The sequence below is a fragment of the Drosophila hydei genome, unplaced genomic scaffold, assembly GCF_003285905.1.
Source record: "Drosophila hydei strain 15085-1641.00,03,60 unplaced genomic scaffold, DhydRS2 tig00008121-arrow-pilon, whole genome shotgun sequence".
NCBI classification, from domain to species: Eukaryota; Metazoa; Arthropoda; class Insecta; order Diptera; family Drosophilidae; genus Drosophila; species Drosophila hydei.
Window position 1 is genome coordinate 2,222,267 of NW_022045832.1, and position 22,962 is coordinate 2,245,228.

Genomic DNA, 22,962 nt, shown 5'->3' on the forward strand with positions numbered 1-22,962 from the left:
TGGAAACTTTTTAATCGCTCCAATTTGGGTAATATTTAGAGCATTTGATTCCTATGAACACAATATTCATATTAACCGATTTTTTTAGAAAAAACATTTGTGAAATAAAAATTCATTTGTTTTCAATCTTATTTGCTTTTATAGTTATAATTGAAATGTGTTAACAATGTCTATTGCATTTCCAGTTGCTCACACACTTGATTTATATTAATACTTAATTGAGTTAAATTTTCGTAGTAGCTGCTTTTTGATTTTATTAATTGTTATAATATTTTTAACACAAATTGTCTAATATTTCACATTAATTAATCGAATCTACAAGCTGAACTTTTTGTAATCAACTCTTGTGGTTATAGCTCCCATTGCACTAATATTATATGTATAATATATATATATACACCATATAAATATAAAATTATTGCAGCAAATAATTTAACTTCATGCCAATATTTACTCAAAGCTGTTTTTCTGAGAAAATCAAAGTTATTCTAGGAATCCTCACAATCGCCTGACTTCTCAATTACCAATTACAACAAAAGTAGCAAAAAGCTTAAAAAAACTACAAGTAAGCTTGTATTACATAATTCATAAACGTAATTAATAATTTGAAACTTTGGGCAGCCTTAAAAATTTCTTAAATTTTCATTCTTAAATTTCAAATTGCAAACAATTTGCAGACAAATATTTACATATTTCCTAGAGTTTTGACTACGAATTGAGTTTCAAAATGAAGCGCATGACTTAAATTGCATTGCCTTAAAATATACTAGTGGAAATGCACTTTGTTCAGCTAGCAACAATTTTGTGTAGCTTTAAGGTAATGAGCTTATAAAACATAAGCGACAATGATTATTCTGCTGTATGCTACTATATGCAACATATGTATATTGATAGCTTATCAAATTTATAGAGCTGCCCATGCACGAGATAGGATAGGTGGATCAAGACTGATCGCAATCCCAATACAATATATAAATCTTTTGCAATTGCAGCTGCGCTCAAAGGACTGCATATCCAATAATACAAATTCTGGAATTAATTGCCGCTTTCTAAGGAAGACTCCTCCAAGCTGCCATTCCATAAACATAATTTTCATAAAGCACAAAAAGTAATTGGGGCAACATCAACTTGTTGTTTGGTATCAGCTTCAACGCGCATTTGGAGTATTTAATATGTATGGCTTGTAATTTTTACGGTCGAACGAACACTGAATTATAATTGCAAATATAAATTGTTTTTATAACACCTTCGATCATGTTTCAGGCATGTGGAAAATCAACTTTTAGAATTGAATCCCAATTATTGCAAATAAATTTAATGAAAAGCGACAATTATTTGTTATTTATAGAGCTGCTGTTGTCTCACCTGTGTCAGTGTGATATAGCATCGATCCGTTAGTGGTGTAATTACCAGTCTCGATGTGTTTCCCAGGTACTCATAGGCATATCGGAATTCGGCATCGCAAATATTGGCAAAACAGTCCTCGTCGGCGCCGCTGGTGCTGATTGTGGTTGCTGAAGAGCTGCCCGACTGCTCGTCATCCCAGCGATGGCGCAGTTGGCTCTGCCACTGAAAAGCCAGCGAGTTGTCTACTCTGGCGGCAATGATCTTGCCAATGACATCGCGCGAGTGGACGTCAATGGTGCAGATGGTCATTATTTTCTGTCGATCGCCAGCAGAGAGCTCGCCCAACAGCAAATTGATTAAGGCATTCAGCTGTGCTATCTGCCGCTTGTGCAGCTCCTTCATGGCGCCCTCATAGCCCTCCTCCATGCTGGCAAATGAGCGATTCACGTCCGCCGTCCAGTTGATCTGGCTGCAGCAGAGCGCCACCTGTGCTGGCCAATCGTAGAGCCACTGGTCACGCGACTTCTCACAAAACGCGGCCAGCGCACGCCGAAAGAGCTCGTGAAGGGTGCTGCGCATCTGTTGGATGACAGCGTTCAGCCACAGCTCAACTCGGCCACAGCAGTCAATGTAAGCCGATTGCTCCCGCTGCTCGTGGATCACAAAGGCGACATATTCGTCGTTCTCCTTGGAGTGCATGCCCACGGCATGGGTGGTATTCGTTTCGTACTGCAGACGCAGTATGGAGTCGAACAGCTTGATGAGATGCCTATCAATGACCTGTGGATTATTGCCATTGGACAGAATGTCCAGCAGATCGGCGGATGATATGAAGTAAAAGCGAGGAAAGGCCAAGCGCTTTGTCTCTAAATAGTCATTCAGTGCCTTCTCGCAAGCAGACAGACGCTTCTGCAGCTCCAGCAGCTGTAGCAGTACATCCTCATGCTGCAGCACCACCTCCATTACAACGCGCACGCTTGTAACTCGTGCCAACAGATTGGTGAAGTCCTCATCGATGCGCTCAAAGTTTGCCGCATCCAAGGGCAGCTGGGAGCGAATATCCGTGGATCCTATGAAAATACACTCGAGATAGATCCATTTGCGCTGCACCTCAAACCAGTTCACAATGAGGTTATCAATGCCGCTCAGCACGCGCTGCCAGTGGCTCAGTTTGTCAAGCAAATATTGAATATGCTTCGAAGTCGAAATATTTTGCAATTGCATTTGATTGTCGTCGAGCGTTTCAATTAGCTCCTCTGAAACCTTGAGCAGTTGGACAGTTGGTCGTGACTGATGCGTTTCCAATTCAAATTCCAAATGCGTCCATGTGGCTTTAATATCGTCCAATACCTTGGTGACAGTCATCTCTTTGATAGCACGATCCACAGTGTTCTTAATGTCCTCCTCATGCTGTTGCAGCTGAAGGCTTAGCAGCTGTGCCAAAGTTGTTGATGCATTGCACTTGTATGAAAGCTGTAGGGATTGCATTGACAATTATCATTTTCACATGTTTCTCTGTATCTGTCTCTGTCACTGTTTCAGCTGCCATGGATACAATTAGGCTGTCTGTCAATTAACATACTGACTCTTGCTTCTATATTAGTCTCATCAATATTGTTGAGTAATTGTACTGCTGGCCCCAAAGATGTATGATATTGACTTTCAGAATAATTGGAGCTGCTGCTGCTCCGAATAATTTCTGCTTTTGTGGAGCTCGACTAGTTGATGCCCTGAACAGCTCACGTCTTAGACATTCCAGTTCTTAATCAAATTCAGTCTAACGAATTCAATAACCTGCTTTAGAATAAATAAATTTGCTTCATATGCAGACAAACTCCTAACTGAGCAGCTTGAGATTCACTCAGCTCACTGAAACCTTAAGGCGCTCAGTAGTCAAGAAGCGTTGTTAATGCATGCATAGAGCTACGCATATTGCATTAATAAGCACATATTATCCAGGATTTGTAAGTGCAACAAGTTACTTGAGCTTATTGCAATGACATAACGCAACTCTATTCCATGCGTTTATTTCACTATTTTGACAATATTAATTAAATATTCTTGGAATTTACAGAGGCTCACTTACTAATTCATCCATTTCATATAGTCCAGTTAGCTGTAATAGACATCAAGTTCGTTAAATTTGAGCTAATATAAATTTATAGTAATAAATTTAATGTGAATTATAAAATATGTCTCGCTTAATGTAGGAAGAACTGAATGCTTAGGAAAATAAATGCATTTTAAATGTTTCGCCTGTTAATTATAAATTTAGCCAAAATCAATTATTTATTGCAAAAATGGAAAAATAATAAAATTTGTAATCATATATTTATATTTATTTCTAATCATTTCATTTTTTCAGGTATTTAATGTGCCGCAGCTGCTGCTCGAAAATAATTTTTCATTGATATTCAAACGTAATTTAATTGAATTAAAATTTTTTTTTTCGCAAAAATAGTCAATTTCAAAAATATTTATTTAGTGTATTTAGTTCACAAAATAAATTGTCGAAACAAAAATGGATTCTACAAATATTTTGATAATTTTGCAGTGAATATAATTTGTTCAAGGTAAAAAAAAAATAAAAGTCGTGAAATAGTTCAATAAGTTTTTTAAATGTGTATTTTAAGTTATATAAGAAAAAAGGTCGATTTTAAAAAAAAATATAAATTTATTCAATTAGTAGAATTATAAAAGTGTTAAGCATATCCATGTCAAAGTTCCTTTCTTCATGCGAAACATTGATTTATTTTACACAAATTAAAGCTCAGCAGCCATTTGACAATCTCTCATAGACTGACTGCATCCATATGCGTGTGGCGGCTTGGTGCATTACGCCAACTGTAAGCGGCGTCCAAACATCTCCTGCAGGTAATGTGATTGCCAAATACACACACAGGAAATTTTAGCCGGATACAATTGGCCGGGCGCAATGTAAAATGTTGCTTTGTGGATCAATCAGTTGGCATTGCAATGAGAAGCTTTGACAGGATGGGCAGGATGGCGGATGCGGGTATGGAAACGGACGGCTGTTGGTGGCGCTGCTCTTATTGACTTTAAGCATTAGCAGCGCTGATTTCTCGCTCGGCTTACCTGGGACAGTTGCATCAACTCTAGCCAATGGCGTTCGGTAATTGCTGGATTTTGGAGCTCGGTCACGGCTCGCAGCGAGGCAACCAGTTCACGCAAAACGCCCACAATATAAACATAGGGGGCCCAGTCTCTGATGCACTTATCAAGTGTGCGCAAATCGCGCGTGAACTTCTTGCACTCATGCTCCATGTCGTCCGTATCGATGTGCAGCCAAGGTGTTGCATGCCAGTCAACAATGCAGGATTCGATGACGCGCACAAAGTCCCACAATTGCTGCGGGCGGCACAGAATTTGTCACACATAAAAGCGGCCAAACACGGTTGACATCCTGCTTACCTTTACACGTCTAAGCTCCGCCCTGCAGTGCTCTAATGTGTTTGTGTCGGGTTCGGCTATATCCAGCAGCCGGGCCCAGCGCGCGTAGCGCCGCTGTTGTCTGCCAAATCGATGAAGACGCACGTACACCTGGTCGCAGGCATCGTAAATTTGTGGACATGGCACACAAAAGAACTGGAGGAAGTGGGGAGTGTGAGGCAGCGCTAATGCTGGGGAAACCAAAGTTGATGCTGACTGGAGAGTTACGCTTACCGGCATGCGCTGGAACTGTTTCGCATAATGCTGCACGTGGCACGTATGCAGCCCAATGAGCGCCGTTACGCGTTGCTGTTGATAGTAGCGCGTGTCCTGGAGAGCCTCGTGCTTGGCCTGAGCTTGTTGCTTCAGTTGCTGCCACAGCAGCGGCAGCTGTTCAATGTTGCGCACCAGCTGCGCCTCGAACTCCACATTGTAGGTCCTTAAAAGCGCAACGATGTCCTTAAGCGGCTTAAAGACATTGTCCGCATACGGCTCCCGCTGTCGTATCTCTGCCATGACAGACAGCACGCGCAACAGCGCCTTAAAGTCTTGCCGACCAATGTGCAGCTGCAGGGTCTCATGGCTGAGCGCAATGAAACCGTTTAGCTCCTGTTCAAACAAATTAACTTTTTGATAGCGTATTTTTTGGGGCATTATTTCGCTGAGCTCACCTGAAGCGTTTTCTGCACATAGCGCAGTAGCCACTGCTTGTGCAGATGCGACCACTTGCAGGCCAGATTGAGCAAGCCGTGTTTGAGCGGCTTCAGATCCAGAGCCAGCCAGCCGTTCAGGCAGTGCCCATCCTCGCATTGGTCAATCGTATCGTGCAGCTCGTTGTAGCGCTCGATCTGCAGATGAGATTCAGCAAAGATGTTCGGGGCGTTGACAACTTCATTTGCCTGGACTAAACCGAAATTTATTCAAGCTAATTTAGCGCATATGTGTGTGCGTGGCCGAAAGCCCAATTCGTGTGCCATTTACTCGTATATTCAGACTACGTCCAGGCGTAGCGTTTATTAAGCGCACCAGCTGCGCCTGAAGCGACTCGCAATTGCCGCTCATAAATAAAATGCCGGTCAGTGATTTCAGCTGCCCTTAGCTTGTTAGGGTAATACGCTTCCCATGTCTACCTTATGCATACGGCCAAACGTCTCTTAACTGCATTTGTATGCAAATTTAGACTCTAGCCAAACTATCGACTGTATCTACTAAAGCTCTAATGGAGTATATTGTCTTTTATAAGTATTTAATATGTTTTAAAAATATATTTCTGCGACATTTTGAGAATTTATAATTAAAATTATTAAATGTCAATAAATATAAATAAATAAATAAATATTATTAAATATTTTTCTTATGCGAAAAGAAATTGTAATGCCTTTGCTCTCTTCTTTTTTTTTTTTAAATAAAAATAAGATATTATTTAATTATGTATTAAATATTAAATAGTTTTCTTATGCGAAAAGAAATTGTAATGCCTTTGCTCTATTCTTTTTTTTTTAAATAAAAATAAGATATTATTTAATTATATATTAAAAAATTCAATTTTTTGGTAGAAAATTCAATACGAATTTTTCGTAATTTTAGAAACACAAGTTTCATAAATAATTTGTTTATTTATATTAATTTTTTTGTTATGCAGTTATGGCAAATTTTTTATTTCTCAAATTTTTAAATTGTTTATTTTTCAATATATATATATTCATTATATATATAAGAATATTTATTTATTTATTGTTTTCAATATTTTATTATTAGTATTTTATTTTTTTTCTATATTAAAAATGTTTTTTGATTTGGTTTTTGGACTTCATAAAAATAGGAAATGCATCGAACATATTCGTGCCAAGGAGACTGAATATTTATTCCTTTAAGCAAAAATGAATAGTTAGTTTTTTGGTATATATGAAAACAAAGCATAATCGAGATTCGTTGTGAAAGGGAAATCATATATATTTTGGTAAATTTCTGGCATTTTATTGTGGCACTCAATTTACAGCCTCACGCTGTATGTACATGTGCATTTCGGCCATGATTTGTTGTTCTGCTCTGCCTTTTTTGTTAGCTGTTGGCTGCGTGTGTGTGTGCTACGGCGTCTTTATGTTATTTATTGCATACTTTCTGGGGCGTTTGATAATTGTTTAAAGAAAATATTACGCATACGCAAGCGATTTGCCTGCTCGCACAGTATTCACAGAACTGAATCGTTCTGCTATTCGGCATAAGTCACAGGCGCCATGTGGTTAAGCATGTTAGGCTCTATCCAGATTTGGGCAAGGCCAGCTAGATGGCTCGATGGCCGATTCGGCCACACATTTGACCCTAAATGGTCAACATTTATCAAGCGTTATTGGTCTCAGGGGTTACACAACGTAAATTGTGTGGTTGCCAATTGAGTGACCCGGCGAGCCACTCGGTCACTTGTGCTTCCATCTGTCTGCCAGCCCTCTAGCTGGTCGGCGGCTCAACTGTTAGGCTGTCTGTGTGCGTGGGCACATCAGTGTGGCCGGCTTGGCAAGCTGCTGCCTCGTGCTTTGGGCTTTCACATTTAGGTTTTTTCGTAGTCTTTTTTTTTCTGTCCGTCTTACCTCCTTTTTGAAAGTCTCCATGATGGCATAGCCGCTGCCGCTGATGTGGGTCGTTTGTTCGCGCGCCGTCTGCATGCAGGATGCCAGTACGTCGCCGCTCTGCTGTGTCCAAAGGAACGCATAGGCGTGGAATTTGGCAGCATAATTCAACGCCGTCTGCACCGTTTGACTCAAGGCATCGCGTATGCTGGCGCAAAGCATTTCCAAGTCATCGACTGCAGCTGCGAATGTAGTTGGTGGCATAAGCAAATGCAAAGAATGCAACACGCCTAGCATGGCGTGGCGTGGCGCGAAAGGCGCCACCCACTGCAATGCGACGGCTGGTGCATAGCAAACTTGCTGCATGAACTTACCCTCGGTCCTAGCAGCGTCATCGTCGTCGTCAGACAGCGAATTGTCAGACACAATTCTTGGCATGGAGTCGCATGTCTGTTTTATATCCAGCAACAGCTGCTCGACAATTTGTTGAAAATTATTTTCCACACTTGCATCAAAGGCAGGCGAAAAACGTATTTCCGTTTCCGTCAGCTCCAATTTCACTTCGAAAAGCGGTGCATCGTTTGTTGCTGTTGTTCCGATTGCTATTGCTGCGGCTGAGGTTGTTTCGCTTGCTGTTGTTGTTGTTGGTATTATTCTCGCTGTCGCTTGTGGCGCTGTGATTTGTTGTAGCACCAACCTAGCCATGCTTGGCAAGGCGATACTTGAAGTCGGGGGCGCTGTTGTAGTTGCCTTAGCTGCACTAGTTGTTGTCGTTGTTGCAGTTCCTGTCATTTCCTTGTGCAAATACTCTAAACTGAATTACACGGCGTATGAGTATTGCGAAAATTAAATTTAGTGCTGAGTTTGTTTTGTGCTTATTTCGTTTGCGTTTTCTGAGGACGCTGCTGCTGCTGCTACCGCTGCCGCTGAGGACTCTGCTTGCAATCACGAAGTGCCGTTAAGTGAAACATGCAATTGACGCATGAATGCGCTGCCAGCAGCAAAAATGTAGTTGCTCTTATTGTTGGTGTAATCGTTGTTATTTATATATATATATATATATATATATATATATATATATATATATATATATATATGTGTTTGCTGCGGTCGGTGCTGGTGAAGGTGTCTGCCAGTCTTGCGGTTGGCTGTGCGGGTGAGTTATAAATTCGTGTTCATTTACTTGATTAGTTTTGATGAGACATGAAAGGCGCTGGCAGCATGCCAGTATGTAATGAATATATTTGTTGCTCGCTCGGTGGGTGGTTGGCAGGCTGGCTGGCTGGCTGGCCGGCTTATATGATTGCATGACTGGGCGTGACAATAGTTAAGTGAGTTGCTTTATTTATCACGTTGCTTTTTAAAACAGGTGCTGCCTGAAAAGTCTGATGAAAGCGATAGTTTTATAATGATGAGTATTAGCTGATGTTGGCATGTAACCAATCTGTTGTCAAGGGTGTGTGAGAGTTGTGATGTATGTCTAGCTTAACTAAAGAACAGTTTACATAGCAAGCAAGAGAAGCTCTTCACACAGCATTAGATATCAGCTATGCGAAGATTTTACAATTTATTTTACTCTTTTTTTTATTTGCTGATTTATTTTTAATTAAATACAGCTAAAGCTGAGCCAAAATTAATAGTATAAAGCGGAAAAGATTTTCATTGCTTGAGTAATCAATTTATATATTTTATATATATGATTGAGGCTTCCATTAGGATGCTTACAAGTCTACTAAACCAATAATCTCTAAATTAAATACTGTGTTAACTTGGATACAATATTTTGAGTAAAAATAGAAATAATTCATATACATAGTAAACATAATACATAGTATGGGTGCTGTGAAAGAATTTCGCCTAAACAACTTTCGAGCTCCCACCTGATCCTCATGGCCTGCCTTACTTCACGGCAAATCAACTCATCAACGGTGGCTAAATATTTGTTGAACTGTCGACGTTGTTCATCCGGAAATTCGTGCACAAACTGTCAACAGCAGAGTATACAATAGTAACAATAATAATATTGTTGACACAACAGGGAGGGCTCACCTCGTGGACGCTGAGGTCTCGGGCATATAAGTGAAGCTGTTGCCTTTCGTAGTTAAACAACAAACAAAAGTTGGCAATCAGCAAGCGATTTAGCAGCATCTTCGTCTCATCACATTGAAGCAGGCGCAGACGCACTCGCTCCTGCTGATGCCGCAGATCCAGTAGATTGCGTCCGTAGAGACTACGTTGATGCAGTGGCTCGCAGCTCCAGCGGCGCATGCTGGCCAGTATGGCGTCCAGATTGCCGTGAGACTGATGCAGACGGGCATGCAGATCGCGTGATTTCTCAAAGATGCTCTCGATAAGTGGCTCGTCTACGAGAGCAGCTCTTAAAAATTTGCTTTTCGGAACATAATCCACTTACCATAGTTACGCCAAGTTAGCTGAGCACTGGCAGTGACCACTTGCTCATCGATGGTGGCTAGTTCAGCGGCAATTAGCTGCAGCTCAGCTGCGGCACATTGGCCTGCCCGGATGCCATTGTAGAACTCATCAATCTTGATGAGCCGTATACGACGCTGCCAGTAGGCGTCGCGCTGCTCGTAAAGCAAGAGCAGCGCCCCTGGCATTGGAAATAGTTTGCTTGACAGGCTGCCAGAAGCCTGAAGCGCGAGTAAGTATTTGGTTTCCTTGAGCAGCGTGAACAGGGCCCGAGCGAAGTTCAGCTGCAGCTGCTGACCTGCTGCCGACTGAAGCAGCACGTACTCATTGAGCCCCTCAGCAATTATCCTGTCTATGTCCTCTTGCCAACCATGCCAGATCTTTTGCTGCAGATTGCACAACTTTGTGGTCAGAATATTGCGACGCGAGACCAAGGCATCCCATTGGAAAGGTAGCGTCACGAGCTCCGATTTCAATATGAGTCTGGCAAAGGATATTGTTTATTATAAAATATATAAATATATATGAAATTGAGATATTCATATCTAAATGCAGTCCATGCAACAAAGCATGAAAACATTGATGGGCCTCACCATTGGCCAAGTTATGTTAGTTTAAGGAGAATGCATAACTCGAACTGCCTCGATTAGAGTAATAGCAGCATAACGCATATGAAAGTCTATCATATTTAACTCAAGGAAATTTGAAATTGTTATTAATATTTTGTTAGAGATTTACGTTTAGAGTTTCATGTTTACATTGCTCTTATACAAAATCAAGATGATTTGAATGTAAGCTAAATAATTTCTTTGAAATTAACTCAAGCTCGGAATTACTGAGTTGAAATGTAAATTCCTAAATATTTGGTTTCAAATCAAAACTTCAACTACATCTGCTTACAATGTCTGAATGAGTTCGATGAGATCTTTTGCGCCGAGCTCATCGCAGCGATGTAAGTGCTGCTCGAGCCACATGATGGCGCCAGCTATGGGAGGAAAATTGCCAGCGACGGGCACCGCTTTGAGGCCGTGAAACTGATAGTTGAAAAGCACGTCAGCCACACTCTGCTCCAGCTGCAGCAGCTCAGCGTTGTAGATGCTCAACATGTGTGGCAGCAGGTGTATCAGCTCTGATTGAACGGCTCGCCGCTGAAGCAGGCAGCCAAACATCAGTGTCAGCTTGAGCAGGTGCATCCAGCTGCTGCACTGTTCGAAGGCCTGCAGCAGTACTGTGGCTAGCTTCTGCTCCAGTTGCTGCATGCGCTGGAAGAAAAGCCGCTGCTCGCGCTTGAAGCATTTCCATTTGTGGGCAACTGGCGCTGCAAGGTCAATGTCCACATTGGTCCATTGTTCGAAGAGCAGTTTGAATTCGTTGTAGATCTGCGGAAAGAATTAAATACATACACGAAGATAGTCGTAGCTGGAAATTTACCTCTCTGATGCGGTCCGTTAGCAACTTGCCGCGCAGTCCACCAATTTCGAGCTTTTCGAGCTGCTGAAACTGCACAGCCGCCTCAAAGACGTGACGCAGCTCTGATAGTTGTAATAGGAAGCCATCAAGTGTTTGGCCAAACACTTGCTCGTTAGAGAAGCGCCATAACTGATGCTGGTCGTCCGGCGGTGGGGAAGTGGCTGCTGCTGCTGCTGCTGCCGTTGAAGAGCTGGGCAAAGCTGGCAACAGCACTTGGCTGCTGGCATAGCGCTCCTTGTATTCGAGCATGCGTTGCCTGAGCAGCCATATATGGTCAAGAGTGTTGTTGAGCTGATGTGTTTGGCACTTACTTGAAAAACTCCAGTACCTCGCCCGTTTTCATGATCCGTTGCAGGCCCTCGTCGGCGTCGCCTTGAAAGAGCAGCGGAAACTCCAAGTCCTCGGCGGCGCGATGCACCAGCAAATTGCATATACAGCTGAGCAGCACGCTCATCCTTTGGGTGCTTCGATAGAAGCGGGCATTGCTCCACAGCAGGTGCAGCACATGGACCAGTGGCGCAATCAGCTCTTGCGCATTGCTGAACTGCACCGAGTTGAAGGCGGCAGTGTGACGCAGAAAGGGCTGCAGCCAGAGTGAGACATCCTGGGCCTCCAGCCAGGCGGTCACCAGCTGGCGAAATGCCTTTGCATATGGCTCATAGTAGACAGACTCGATGCGTTCCAGAATGTGCGCCAGGGCCTTGTGCATTGGCTCACGCAGCTGCTCGTAAATGTTCTGTAAATTGAGCTTGCGGTTCGCCCAGAACGTAATCTCTTGAGCTGGTAGTGTAACTACATACAAATGCTTAGTGGGTGTGGTGGTGCAAGTGGTTAGCCCCATGGACTCGGAGCGCTCCATTACAATGTCGTGCATCTGCGTCGTCCAATTGATGAACATCTCCTCCAATGGATTACGAAATTTCGAGTCCAAGGCTGGGCCCAGATTGCTAGATTGCCATGCAACGATAATTAAAATTTGTTGCCCTTTAAAGATTCTCAAATCCAATTTCAATTCAAGTTTCGCAACAGTTGAACGCAACTTTTTCAATGAAATGGGCAAAAGAAAAATAATTATTGACCCAATTTTCAGGCATTTGCACTTGGCCATGCAACGATTTGCCAGCATGTTTACTCTCTCTCTCTCTCTCTCTCTCCCTCTCTCTCTCTTGCTCTTGCTTTTACTGTTTTGCGCATTTTCCCCATTTCATTTAGTTGCTTCAGTTTTTGCTCTGCTGTCTAAAATATTGCATATAAAATTGACCCAAATTTATTTGATTTAATGCCTGATTTCCATGATGGGATTTTCTGTTTTTCGTCAATACCCATAATAGAAAGGGTAAAACGTATATAACGTAACTGTGCTGTTGTATGTAACAGACGAACAGCGGCAGCTCTGTGGCTTTATAGACAGCTGAGCTTATTTTGGAATAAATATTTTTGCACCTGAGTTAATTTAGAAATATATTTGGCCAAAGTGTTTGTAATTTGTTTGTTTAAGGCTTTGAAAAATATTATAGTTTATTAGTTAATTTTATTATATTCTGTTACAAGAACATTCATCCGTTTGTAGCCTAAATTTTCCAATTTTTTTTATTGAAAAAGCTTTCATAGTTGAACAAATGAAAATTCTTCTCTTATACATTTTTTTTTGTTACCCCGTAAAAGTATCTAGTCTCTTCATCAGTGTCAGGCAGCTCGTTTTACATAAAATTTTTTCTATTTTGAGAGCTATTATCTGACCAAATTTAATACTCAAATTTAATTTCTATGTCTACCAAATTACAGAATATTTTTTGCTAAAACGAAGATGAATATCATTTACAACTCAGCTTGACGTTCATGATTTTCTAAAATGTATTTAAATTGAATTAACAAAGAACAAGCTTATCACCACGCTTTATATGGCATATATAGCAAATGTCTATTAAATGTAAATTTTCAATACAAATATACAAAGCTCGAATCTGTACAAGAGCATTTTTTTAGGTGTGGAAGAGGTGTGAAAGGCATTATTAAATTAATAGACATGCTTTTTTAGAAGGAAACATTTTGAAATTCCTTCTCTTCATTTAAATATTTTAAGTCTAATTCGAATTAATGCAAATTCTATAATTTTTTCTTTAAAAATTTGCTCAGCTTGGATTTGTGAACAGGGTATTTGTTCATCGAATACCCTTGGCTAAACGACTCTGACTTTATTTGTGCAGCAATTCGTGTCTCACTTTGATGGGTTGCTATTTGATGCTGATTAATTTAAATGGTTTTCCAGTTAGGAATTCTTTCTCGATATTGGCTTTGAGAGAGCTTCGGTAAATTCATTTGCAATTAGTCGTATTGGGTTTTAATTAAAGCAAAGGATGCAGCAAAAGCAATCAAAATCAAGATTCTGTTGCTTTGAGATGCTTAAATGTTGGCCAAATTGAAAATTTGTTGCCAACTTGAGACATTTAACAAGTTATTGAAAATATATAATAAATTTACGCAAAATCATGCGATAAAGTTGTTTGCCAGGCCAGTTCGATTTATATGATTACTTCGCTGGCCCTGCCCCAGTCTCAACTCAAGATAAACAAGCACTCGTAGCCAGCAGCGATGACGCAGCAGCTGATGCGGGTAAAGGACGAAATACACAGCCCTTGAGACAATGGCCATTGAGTGTGACCAAAGTTGGGCCACGGTTTCTACTTACCCCCGGTTCACGTGGCCAGACACTTTCTCGACGACTGTTGGCGCAACTAATAACGATAAAATTGTGCGATTGTTGGTTTTGCCCTTAATCTGTGGGGGATAACAATAAAGTATAAATAGCGCTTATAGACACATGAAAACTTTGCCCAATTAAGCCAAATACATTGGGACAATGGCAGGCGCTTTCCTGATGGCGGCCCTGTGCGCCTCGCTGCACTCAATTAGATTAATATGGCGAGATAAAAGACTTGGGACCCACCTCGGTCAGTGTGTTGCGCACTTCCTTGACGCGCGCCTGCAGATCCTTGCGCACGGGCGACGGCCAAACGCCCTGAGCCCGCTCGAGCAGCGGCTGCAGCACCTCGTCGAAAAGCAGCGACATTGTCTCTATTTTGCTGTGCACCGGAAAGTCACCATAGAGCACGGAGCTCTGGAAATTGTCAGCTGTCAGCGGTACACCCACATTGTGGCGTATGAAGTAGGCGCACTTGCCGCGTGGCACTCCATCCAGTGTGGTGAAGCTGGACGAGGCGGGCGGCAATGGCACCACCAATGCCCCAGCAGCTGTTGCCGCCGCCACCACAGCGGCCGTGGCAGTGGATTCATTTGTTGCACTAGTCCGGGCGCCGCTGCTCTGCAGCGTATAAGTCAGATAGAGATCGCTGATGCAGCCCCGGGGCACAAGTTCGCCGCCGGGGCTGAGCGTCATGACCAAAACTCGCGTCCGTCCGTGCAGCCAGTCCATGACAATGTGCTGCATTATCGGCCAGCTCTATTTAGTGTGCATTGTGTGAAACTAAAGAAAACTCACCCGCAACTCATCCTGCAGCATCATTTTTGCCCATTTATCCGGCTTTAGACGCATTGTGGTCGTGGTGTAGGTGGCCACGCGCTCCAAGCGTGCATCGCTGTAGTCGCGATGAGCGCTCGACTGGCTGCCAACAGGCGTGAGCTCCTCATCACTGCTAGCGAGAGTCGCAGCATCGGATGCACATGCGGCCATAGACCGGATGAGCGCAGCTAAAATGCAGTATACAAAAATGCGACCGCAGAGCGAAACGAATCAATTGATGGCGCAAATCAACAGCTCGGCGCGACGATTGCCGTTGAAATGATTCTGACCCGCAGGCACTCGCATGACCTCTAATGCCTGGCCCGATTGGTCTGCACCACTTGGTGCGGCTGGGCGCTCGTGCGCACCACATGCCGCGCCACATATCGATCAAACTTCAAATTCAAATTAAGAAAAATACTTTAAAGTGTGTGCTTTGTTTTAATGCACGGCCCTGCGAGCGGCGCCAGATTCTAATGCAATGGGCAAAGTTTAATACCAGGCCATCGGTTGGCACCGCCCAACGCTCAGCCGTGCTTTAATTGCTCACCTGAGTTTGCGAACTAAGCGAAATGTAATTTCCGTTCGGTAGCTGGTATATGTATATGTGCTAGCTATGCGCCCATAACTCAACATCAAAATTAACATCAAAGTTCACATCAAAATCAGGGCAACGTTGCGATTGACAAGCTGCCAGGTGGTTCGCGTTGGGTCCAAGCTGTGAGTTCATAAATCTATTTGGTCGTACGTCTGTGGCAGTGGCATTATATGCAAATTGTGAGCTGGCAATGAAAATTCTGCTGGCCAAGTGCTATTCGTCGAGTCATCGGGGCGTATGCGTAATATTTGATGTTTAAATGGTAATGCTTCAAATGCCAGCAATGGACATTCTATACAAAGCCAGGCACACACACAGCCATACACACACACACACACACACACAGACATTTGGCACATTAAGTGCTGCATTATTGCTGTTGTCAGCATCAAACAGTACAACAACACGCGGCAAGGCAATGCGATGCAAGTGCATTTAATGTTGCTCGTACACAAAGTCAAATTCACGCTAGCTGATTCACGCCCACTCACCGCCCTGCGCTGCTATGCCTTTTGCTGGCGCTACTGAGCCTTCCGCTTGGCCACGCTCCAAAGCCAAGCGCACGGAATGAGTGACTGAGTGACTGACTGACATGTGTCAAGTAACAGCAGCAGCAGCAGCAACAGCAGCAGTAGCAAGCAACATCAGCAATAACAGCAGCAGCAGCAGTGAGTGCTGCCAGCATGCTTAAAATGCTACGCAATTACCGCAAGTACACAAAGAAAAAAAAGTTATACTTTGCTGCTTAGTGCTCAGCTAAACGATGCCCTGCAATGCATCTAGTCGCTCTGCTGCCACAGCTCTTGACTGTTAAATATTGAAATGATAGCGTAGTTAAGTTTTGAAGCAGTTTTCGAGTCTCTGAGCGTAGTAAGAAAATACTTCAAGTTGTCTCCATTTGATTTTGGAATGAACAGCTTGTTATATAACAAAAGCGACAGTAGACGGACTAGAGTAAGAGACTTGTTGTCTATCTTCAGTCTGCAATTCAGTTAAGGAATTCATTTGGCATTATCCTGAGAGTGAAGTATTTTATTTATGCAAATCAAGCCTTAAAGACTTATAAAAAATTTAGATATTGTAATGTTGAAAAAATTATTTTAATTTCGAATTTAGACCATCTCTTAATAAACTCTAGTTCACGACATAATTCCAGCAAGAATTCCTTACAGAGTTTGCCAAACGCCAGCTAAGTCATTTATATGTTCGCTTATAGGGTATAAATAGGTTGTGTATAATGATGATGGTCCTGTTTGCTATACACACACACACACACACACACACTCGCATAACTTTGATGCTCAAACTCCACTTTTAAATATCAGCGTCACATCAAAAACAAGCGCATGGCAACCCGTTGGTTGGGTTGGTTGCTTGTATGAAACCCTCGGGATAAATGCATTGCCCTCATTTTTAGTGGCAGGCACAACTGCTGCGGTCTGTGGGGCACAGAAAGTTACTGCTAATGAATTTGCTGACTAAATACAGTTGGGTTGGAGGTAAATTAAATTCATTTCACTCCACTGATTGTGTCAATATGAGAACATACTTATCTGTATATGCACACGTATGTGTATTTCTCTTTATGAATTTGAACATTGAAACGGATTATGTTACGCAAGTGAATGGGCAGCTTTTCATTCGTTGATGTCGCTGACAAAGGCCAGCGAATGCGTCCATTTAATGTCTGACTGAGAGTGGTTCCGCGCAAAAATATGAGATCCAGGGGAAACCCTAAAAGAAAAGCTGTCCAGACAGCAAGAGGTAAGCGGGCAATAAAAGCCACAAGTCCCAAGTAAAATAAAAGCCAAATTGATTTTAAAAGCAGTTTTTTGATGGTTCAGCCTCACTTCAAATTAAATCGCTGAAAAAAAAATGCTCGTTGGAGTGCGGCCGGCGCTGAGCCATGAAAATGAAACTGTAAAATGCTTTTACTATATTTTCTTTTAGCGTCGCTGTCGCATTGGTTATATATTTTTAATGTTCTGTTAAAATGGAAAAGTTTTTAAAACGGCAGAGTAAATATATATCTTACATAAGTATTCTTATCTTAGAGCATATTCCCCGATTATATGTTTGGCAATTCATAGAGGCTACCAAATGGCGACTGCATGATTTATGTATATCTTTGTTACTTAAGTGTAGAGCATTCTGAAGACGAGCATTGCCAACTGGATTTTTGTTACTAGCTACATTTTTTGAATTTATGCCAAGCCAATTCACGCCATGCCGCGAAATCCAATGGCACAGTCGACCTCCGTGCTCCTGCGCCTTAACCCCAGACTCCACGCAACCGCTGGCTGCCTTGCTGTTCTAGCTGCTGATGAGTTTCATTATGTGCGAACAAATCATCACATGCCAACGGCAGCGCCAGCGCCAGCTGAACGAAGCGATGATGCAGGACCGCGACGCTGCCAGCCAGACTGCACGGCGTCGGGCTCGTTTAAAAGCCATTTCGTGCATTTGTTAAGGATGCTCGACATTCTACATGTGTGTGTGTGCGTGTGTATGTGTGTGTGTGTCTGTGAGGAGAAATTCAACACTATTTCATTCGAACAAAAGCCATTTGGACAAGATTATGAGAGCCCAGGGAATATCTATTCAAAGCGACCACAGTGCGTATTAGCAATGCGACAGAGCACTCAATAAAACGAAATGAAAGTTGTTCTGGCCATGTCGTATACAAGATACGCTTCTAAGACACTGCAATAAGCTAAATTCAATTATAGGTCCATTAGGTAAAGTCCCCTTTTTGGCATTTAAACAGTAGACACTCGCTATTTGAAGCTCGAAATTATTTTAAAATTAATCAATATAATCTGTGCTTTGTTTGGTGGGCCTTTAAGGAGTTTGTGGCATAGTCGGAGTTCCCAAAGTAAAGGACGTGAGAGAAGATAAACCGTGGAAAACGTCAACAAATCGATCAGTGGTCAGTTTTCCATTAAGAAAGCGTTTGAAAAGCGTCGTCATCACCAGTGTAAACAACAATGGAAATCGAACGAGCTGTTCTTAGTGCTGCTGCTAACCAAAATAATGAAACAAAACCAAGCAGCAGTCAAAAAGAGAGTGAGGAAAACGGAAAAGGTATTTGGTATTTTTTCTGTTGGCCGTTGTGTATGGGGCGTGAGGACAATAGCAACAAAAACAACAACAAGAACAAAAACAACAAATGAAACAAATGATTGACAAACGGACAGGCGGCCTTACTATTCAGATTCACTGCCGACGATTGACCAGGAGCACACAATGTCCTCTAGGCCCCGGCTACGATTACTCAGCGGAAGGATGTCAGATCGAGTGGATGAGGAGATTGAAGAGGAGTGCTGACAGCAAACTCCACAAGAATGCAGCACGATGAAAAAAAAAACCAGCATAAAACGAGCCATGCCAAAAGGAACTAAATTTGCATAAGCGTCTGGCAGAAATGAAAACAATAAAATCAATTTTTTGAGCGGACATCCGGCAGTGATTAGGCAGCCGCCCAGCATGTGAGCACTGGTTACACTTAACAATTTTATAGATCAATCAAGAGTCATTTACAATCTGTGAAGATGTTCATAGCCTTTTAATCAAGGTCAAGTAAGCTGTAGAAGTAGACATCAGTCAGATAACTGTAGCTTGACAATAGCTGTTAATGTTGGTAACCAGAATATAAAATACCGAAATCAAATTTTTATTTAAAATATATATTCTACATCCCCAGCTTTTATTATTATTATTGTGCTTGTCTGACATTTCAGTGTTTTAGGCTCGTAATTTAAAATCACAGTAAGCTCGAGCGAAATTAATTGTTAGCTTGTTGTAGCTGCCATTCGGAGGCAACAACTAGATTTACCACCTCGATCATTGCAGCAGATAGAGAGAGAGAGAGAGAGAGAGTGAGAGGTGACCCCTTAATTAAAACGCCTGCTCATTAATTGCGCACGTGACGTTGGCCGCTCATTAACTGGGCTCACGTTGAGCGGGGCATAGTTTGGTATTAGGCAGCGGCTGGGCAAAGTTTTTGGCGGCCAATAAAAAAAAAAACTGGGAATGAGGGTCAGCGCAACATTATGTAAGGCAAATCCTTTTGGCAATTAGATACTTGCAACCAATAAGACCAAAGTGGCACAAGCGTGGCACAAGCGTAGCACAAGCGTAGCCGGCGTTGGCGACACCCACAAATAGCAGTAGCGCCAGTATCGTCGTGGTCGACATCGCATTTCGTAGTGCAAATATCCCATTACTCGGATGAAACTTTTAATTAAAAAGTTGCCAATGACAAACGGAAAGGGCGCAGAGGGGGCGGGGCGTCTGCGGCGAGCTGAAACTTTGGTATGCCCTGAGAAATGCTCTACTACCATATCGCAGTCTTAATATTTTGTTGGGGGCCAGTGGAGCGAGTTGTCTCAGTCTGGCACGCACGTAATTGAGACAAACTTTGAGACAGTAAAACACTCGTGCAATGCCTCAGGATGGTACTGATGCTGCTGCTGCTGCTGCTGCTGGATGCCAATGAGAAAATTACGACATTTAAACCCGGAGGTTAAATGCACGTGAAATATTAAGTTTAGTTGCATGAGAGCACACTAAATCTTCTGCTTGTGAGCCATTTGTTTGTCGCCGTCCCTCGCCCACACACTCTGCGCTGAGCGGCTAATTATGGCTTGGCAGTGGCCAGATGGAGCTGCCAACTAAGCTCTTCCTGCAACAGCATTGTGGCACGCAAAGCTTCAGCTGGAGGGCAGTGTCTTGCACAACATCTTGAGCGTGATAAATTTGCGTGCCAACAGGCAAAGGGCCTCTCCATCTGTCGCTCTTAACACTGACCACAACATTAATCGGCCAAGGGTCAGGTCTAAGCGCATTTCTGACTCTGTTTAGCAGTCCAAATGGCTTCAAGTTGGCTGCAGAGCTTTAAGTCAAGATCTCCTTTAGCCCAAAGTCAACCCACACAATCTATTCAACCATAGTCAGCTCTATTAAACATTGTTTCAGAGAAATGCAGCGATTGAAATCGCAACGACAAACGTGCTTCGTGGGCCTGGGGCAGTGGAAGTAGATGGCGGGCGGCGTGCGGCCTATTATGCTGCCAATGGCAACGGTAAACGTTGCGATTTTGCAAAATAATCAGAAAATGCTCTCAACGTTTTGCGCCAAATGAAAATGTACCAAAAGTGCAGCGCACATCAGCTGCGAGCCCAGCGAGTGGGGCTGGGCCTGGCATATTATGCGTAGCACGGCCGAGCGAAGCAGAGTGCGTGGGTCTGGCCAAGCAGCTCAAGCGCGACGATTGAAACGTTCCGGCAGCGGAAATGCTGTGGTTGCCATGTTGCTGCTTTGTTGCGTTATCTAATTACAAAGGAATTGTGCGGCAGTGTCACACAGTTTTTGGTCTGCCACCATTGTTGGGGCTCGGTTCCACAATATCAGCAAAAATATTATTTTGTTCAGAGTTCAGACGTACCCTCAATGCTCTTAGTCTGCACACGCTTCAAGAGGACTTTAAAATTGACTTTTTAAATTTGTATATCTAGAAATAGATATTTAAATTAAGAATACTTAATTGACGGAATTCACTTCAGTAATTTGCCTTTTTATGTCGATATCTTCAATTTTTTATATTAAACATCTAAAGAGCTCTAAATGCTGTTTATTTTAATTAGGATTAGGGTTCAAGTAGATTAAATATTTGTGTCAATAAGAGATTTATGAGTGTGGCAAATGTAGTAAATTTACTAGTAAACTTACGTAAATGGTAGAAATTAAACAAATTTGTCAAATAATTGTTTGGTTTATATAGAGAATTTAGCCTGATTTCATTTTATATTTTAGGTTTGCCAGACTATTAAATATTATTTATTTATCATTTTAATATAATGAATATTTAAATATCTGAATTATTAGCAAGTTCTGGAGTTCGTTGTGTAATTACATAATTTTCTAAAATGACAGTCATTCTGTGTCAATTGCACACGCTGCTATGAAATGTAAAAGTTTGTTTTTCCTGTTGCGTTGCTCGTAAATTCCCATGCGGACATATATACAGAAACTGTGTGGCTATCCGGACGTATATGTAAGTGCGTTGTATATGAATGTGTTTACCTATAAGCTTGTTGCCCAGGAGAGGGCCTGACCCGCAGATATTTACACATAGCCAGGCACATATGCGCTAAATACACTTGTGTCTAATAAGTTTTAACCAAATGTCCAGCGAGGCAAAATGCACACACACACACGCACACCCCCACAAAGTACATATGAATGACCGGCGGCTGGATAAACAAATGAAGGGTCGTCCACTAGAGGCCACAGCTGCGGATACGGCATATTTGTGGGTGTATGGCGTAAAATTGTCAAACTTATGATTGCTGGAATGGGAAAGTCAGTTGGCCTAGTTGTATGGTCTGTGCGTTTTTTGTCGAAGCAGGTCTCCGGTCTCTCGATGGACGTTTGCCAACCACTCGAATTTAAATTGACAAAATATTTGGCTGGTCGTTAGCTTCAAAATCAAAGTCACTTGTTTGTCCTTCTGGGTAAAAATACAAAATAGAATAAAAATATCATTTAATAACCCACAGCCGCTTTGCCTAGCCAACATACATAGCTTTAATTCCTCTAATGCCTGACTAACAGATATCCTAGGTGTTCCAAAGTATTAAAATACCTTCGGTGTTTGCTTTCCATTTAAAATTATTTAGTTTTCCAGCAATATTTTGAGGCAATGGCTGAAAAGAGTATACATAGAATTCATCTGTGAATACTTTCGCAGCGCCTATTATTGAAAATGACATGATCTCAACTCTCTTAGGATTGGCCATTCCTAACGCTTCCTAACCTTTTTAGATATTTTCAGTGCTCTTAGGGTAGCCAAATATTCACAACTGTTAAGCAAAACACAACCTTTAAGCAAATTTCCTGTTGCTAGGAAAATAAAAAAGAAATTTGTGAAATGTCCTTTGCATCCAGGTAAAAATAATTTGCATGTAATTTTATACAAATACATAATCAAATATCATTTTACATTAAAGAGTTTGCATCTGACTTTTTTAGTTTCTATTTCAAATCTAACCCAGATACCTATACATTTGATGTCTTTTGTATAGAACATTGGCACTGTTATTGAGAAAAACCAGGCTTACAATCATGTACGATTCCATGAAATACTATTTATACTTCATTTTCTTTCGAAGATAAAGTCAGAATTCTGATCTGGATATTTTATTTTGTGATTTAAAAATCAGATGAATTTTATTTGTTTTCAACTAAGCTAGAGACGGGAATTTTGCTGGCAATAAGGTTGGTGTGGTATATATGTCCTGCAAACAGGAAACGAATTGATGCTGCTGTGCAGTTTTATTTCTATGCGAAAGTAAAAAGCGAATTCTAAAATAATATATCAAAAGATTATTTATCTTTCGACAAACTCGGAATTTAGATCTGGATATTTTATTTTAGTGAACTTGAAACAAGGTTGCTAATTTAATCTCAGATAAACATTTATCTGTCGTACGCTTATTCAATATGACCGACGAGACAAGTATTGTTTAAATTTGTGTAAAACAAATAAGACGAAATTATTTTGCTTAAAATCTGAAGTA

General features: G+C 41.8%; 1 protein-coding gene across 1 annotated transcript in view; it reads right to left on the reverse strand.

Annotated features, from left to right (window-relative positions):
• Nucleotides 1–15,023, reverse strand: part of LOC111599581 (dynein beta chain, ciliary) — a 30,742-nt gene extending 15,719 nt beyond the window's left edge. Inside the window, exons 1-16 of the mRNA XM_030224968.1 lie at nt 14,764–15,023; nt 14,212–14,706; nt 13,954–14,042; nt 11,576–12,211; nt 11,226–11,520; nt 10,695–11,173; nt 9,778–10,277; nt 9,414–9,727; nt 9,245–9,348; nt 7,739–8,178; nt 7,386–7,606; nt 5,469–5,645; nt 5,032–5,406; nt 4,780–4,953; nt 4,444–4,716; nt 1,366–2,820 (exon numbers count right to left, since the gene is read on the reverse strand). Coding sequence (XP_030080828.1) covers nt 1,366–2,820; nt 4,444–4,716; nt 4,780–4,953; nt 5,032–5,406; nt 5,469–5,645; nt 7,386–7,606; nt 7,739–8,178; nt 9,245–9,348; nt 9,414–9,727; nt 9,778–10,277; nt 10,695–11,173; nt 11,226–11,520; nt 11,576–12,211; nt 13,954–14,042; nt 14,212–14,706; nt 14,764–14,955 — 6,219 coding nt within the window. The 5' untranslated portion in view covers nt 14,956–15,023. The remainder of the gene's footprint in view (nt 1–1,365; nt 2,821–4,443; nt 4,717–4,779; nt 4,954–5,031; nt 5,407–5,468; nt 5,646–7,385; nt 7,607–7,738; nt 8,179–9,244; nt 9,349–9,413; nt 9,728–9,777; nt 10,278–10,694; nt 11,174–11,225; nt 11,521–11,575; nt 12,212–13,953; nt 14,043–14,211; nt 14,707–14,763) is intronic.
• Between the last annotated feature and the right edge of the window lie 7,939 nt (nt 15,024–22,962).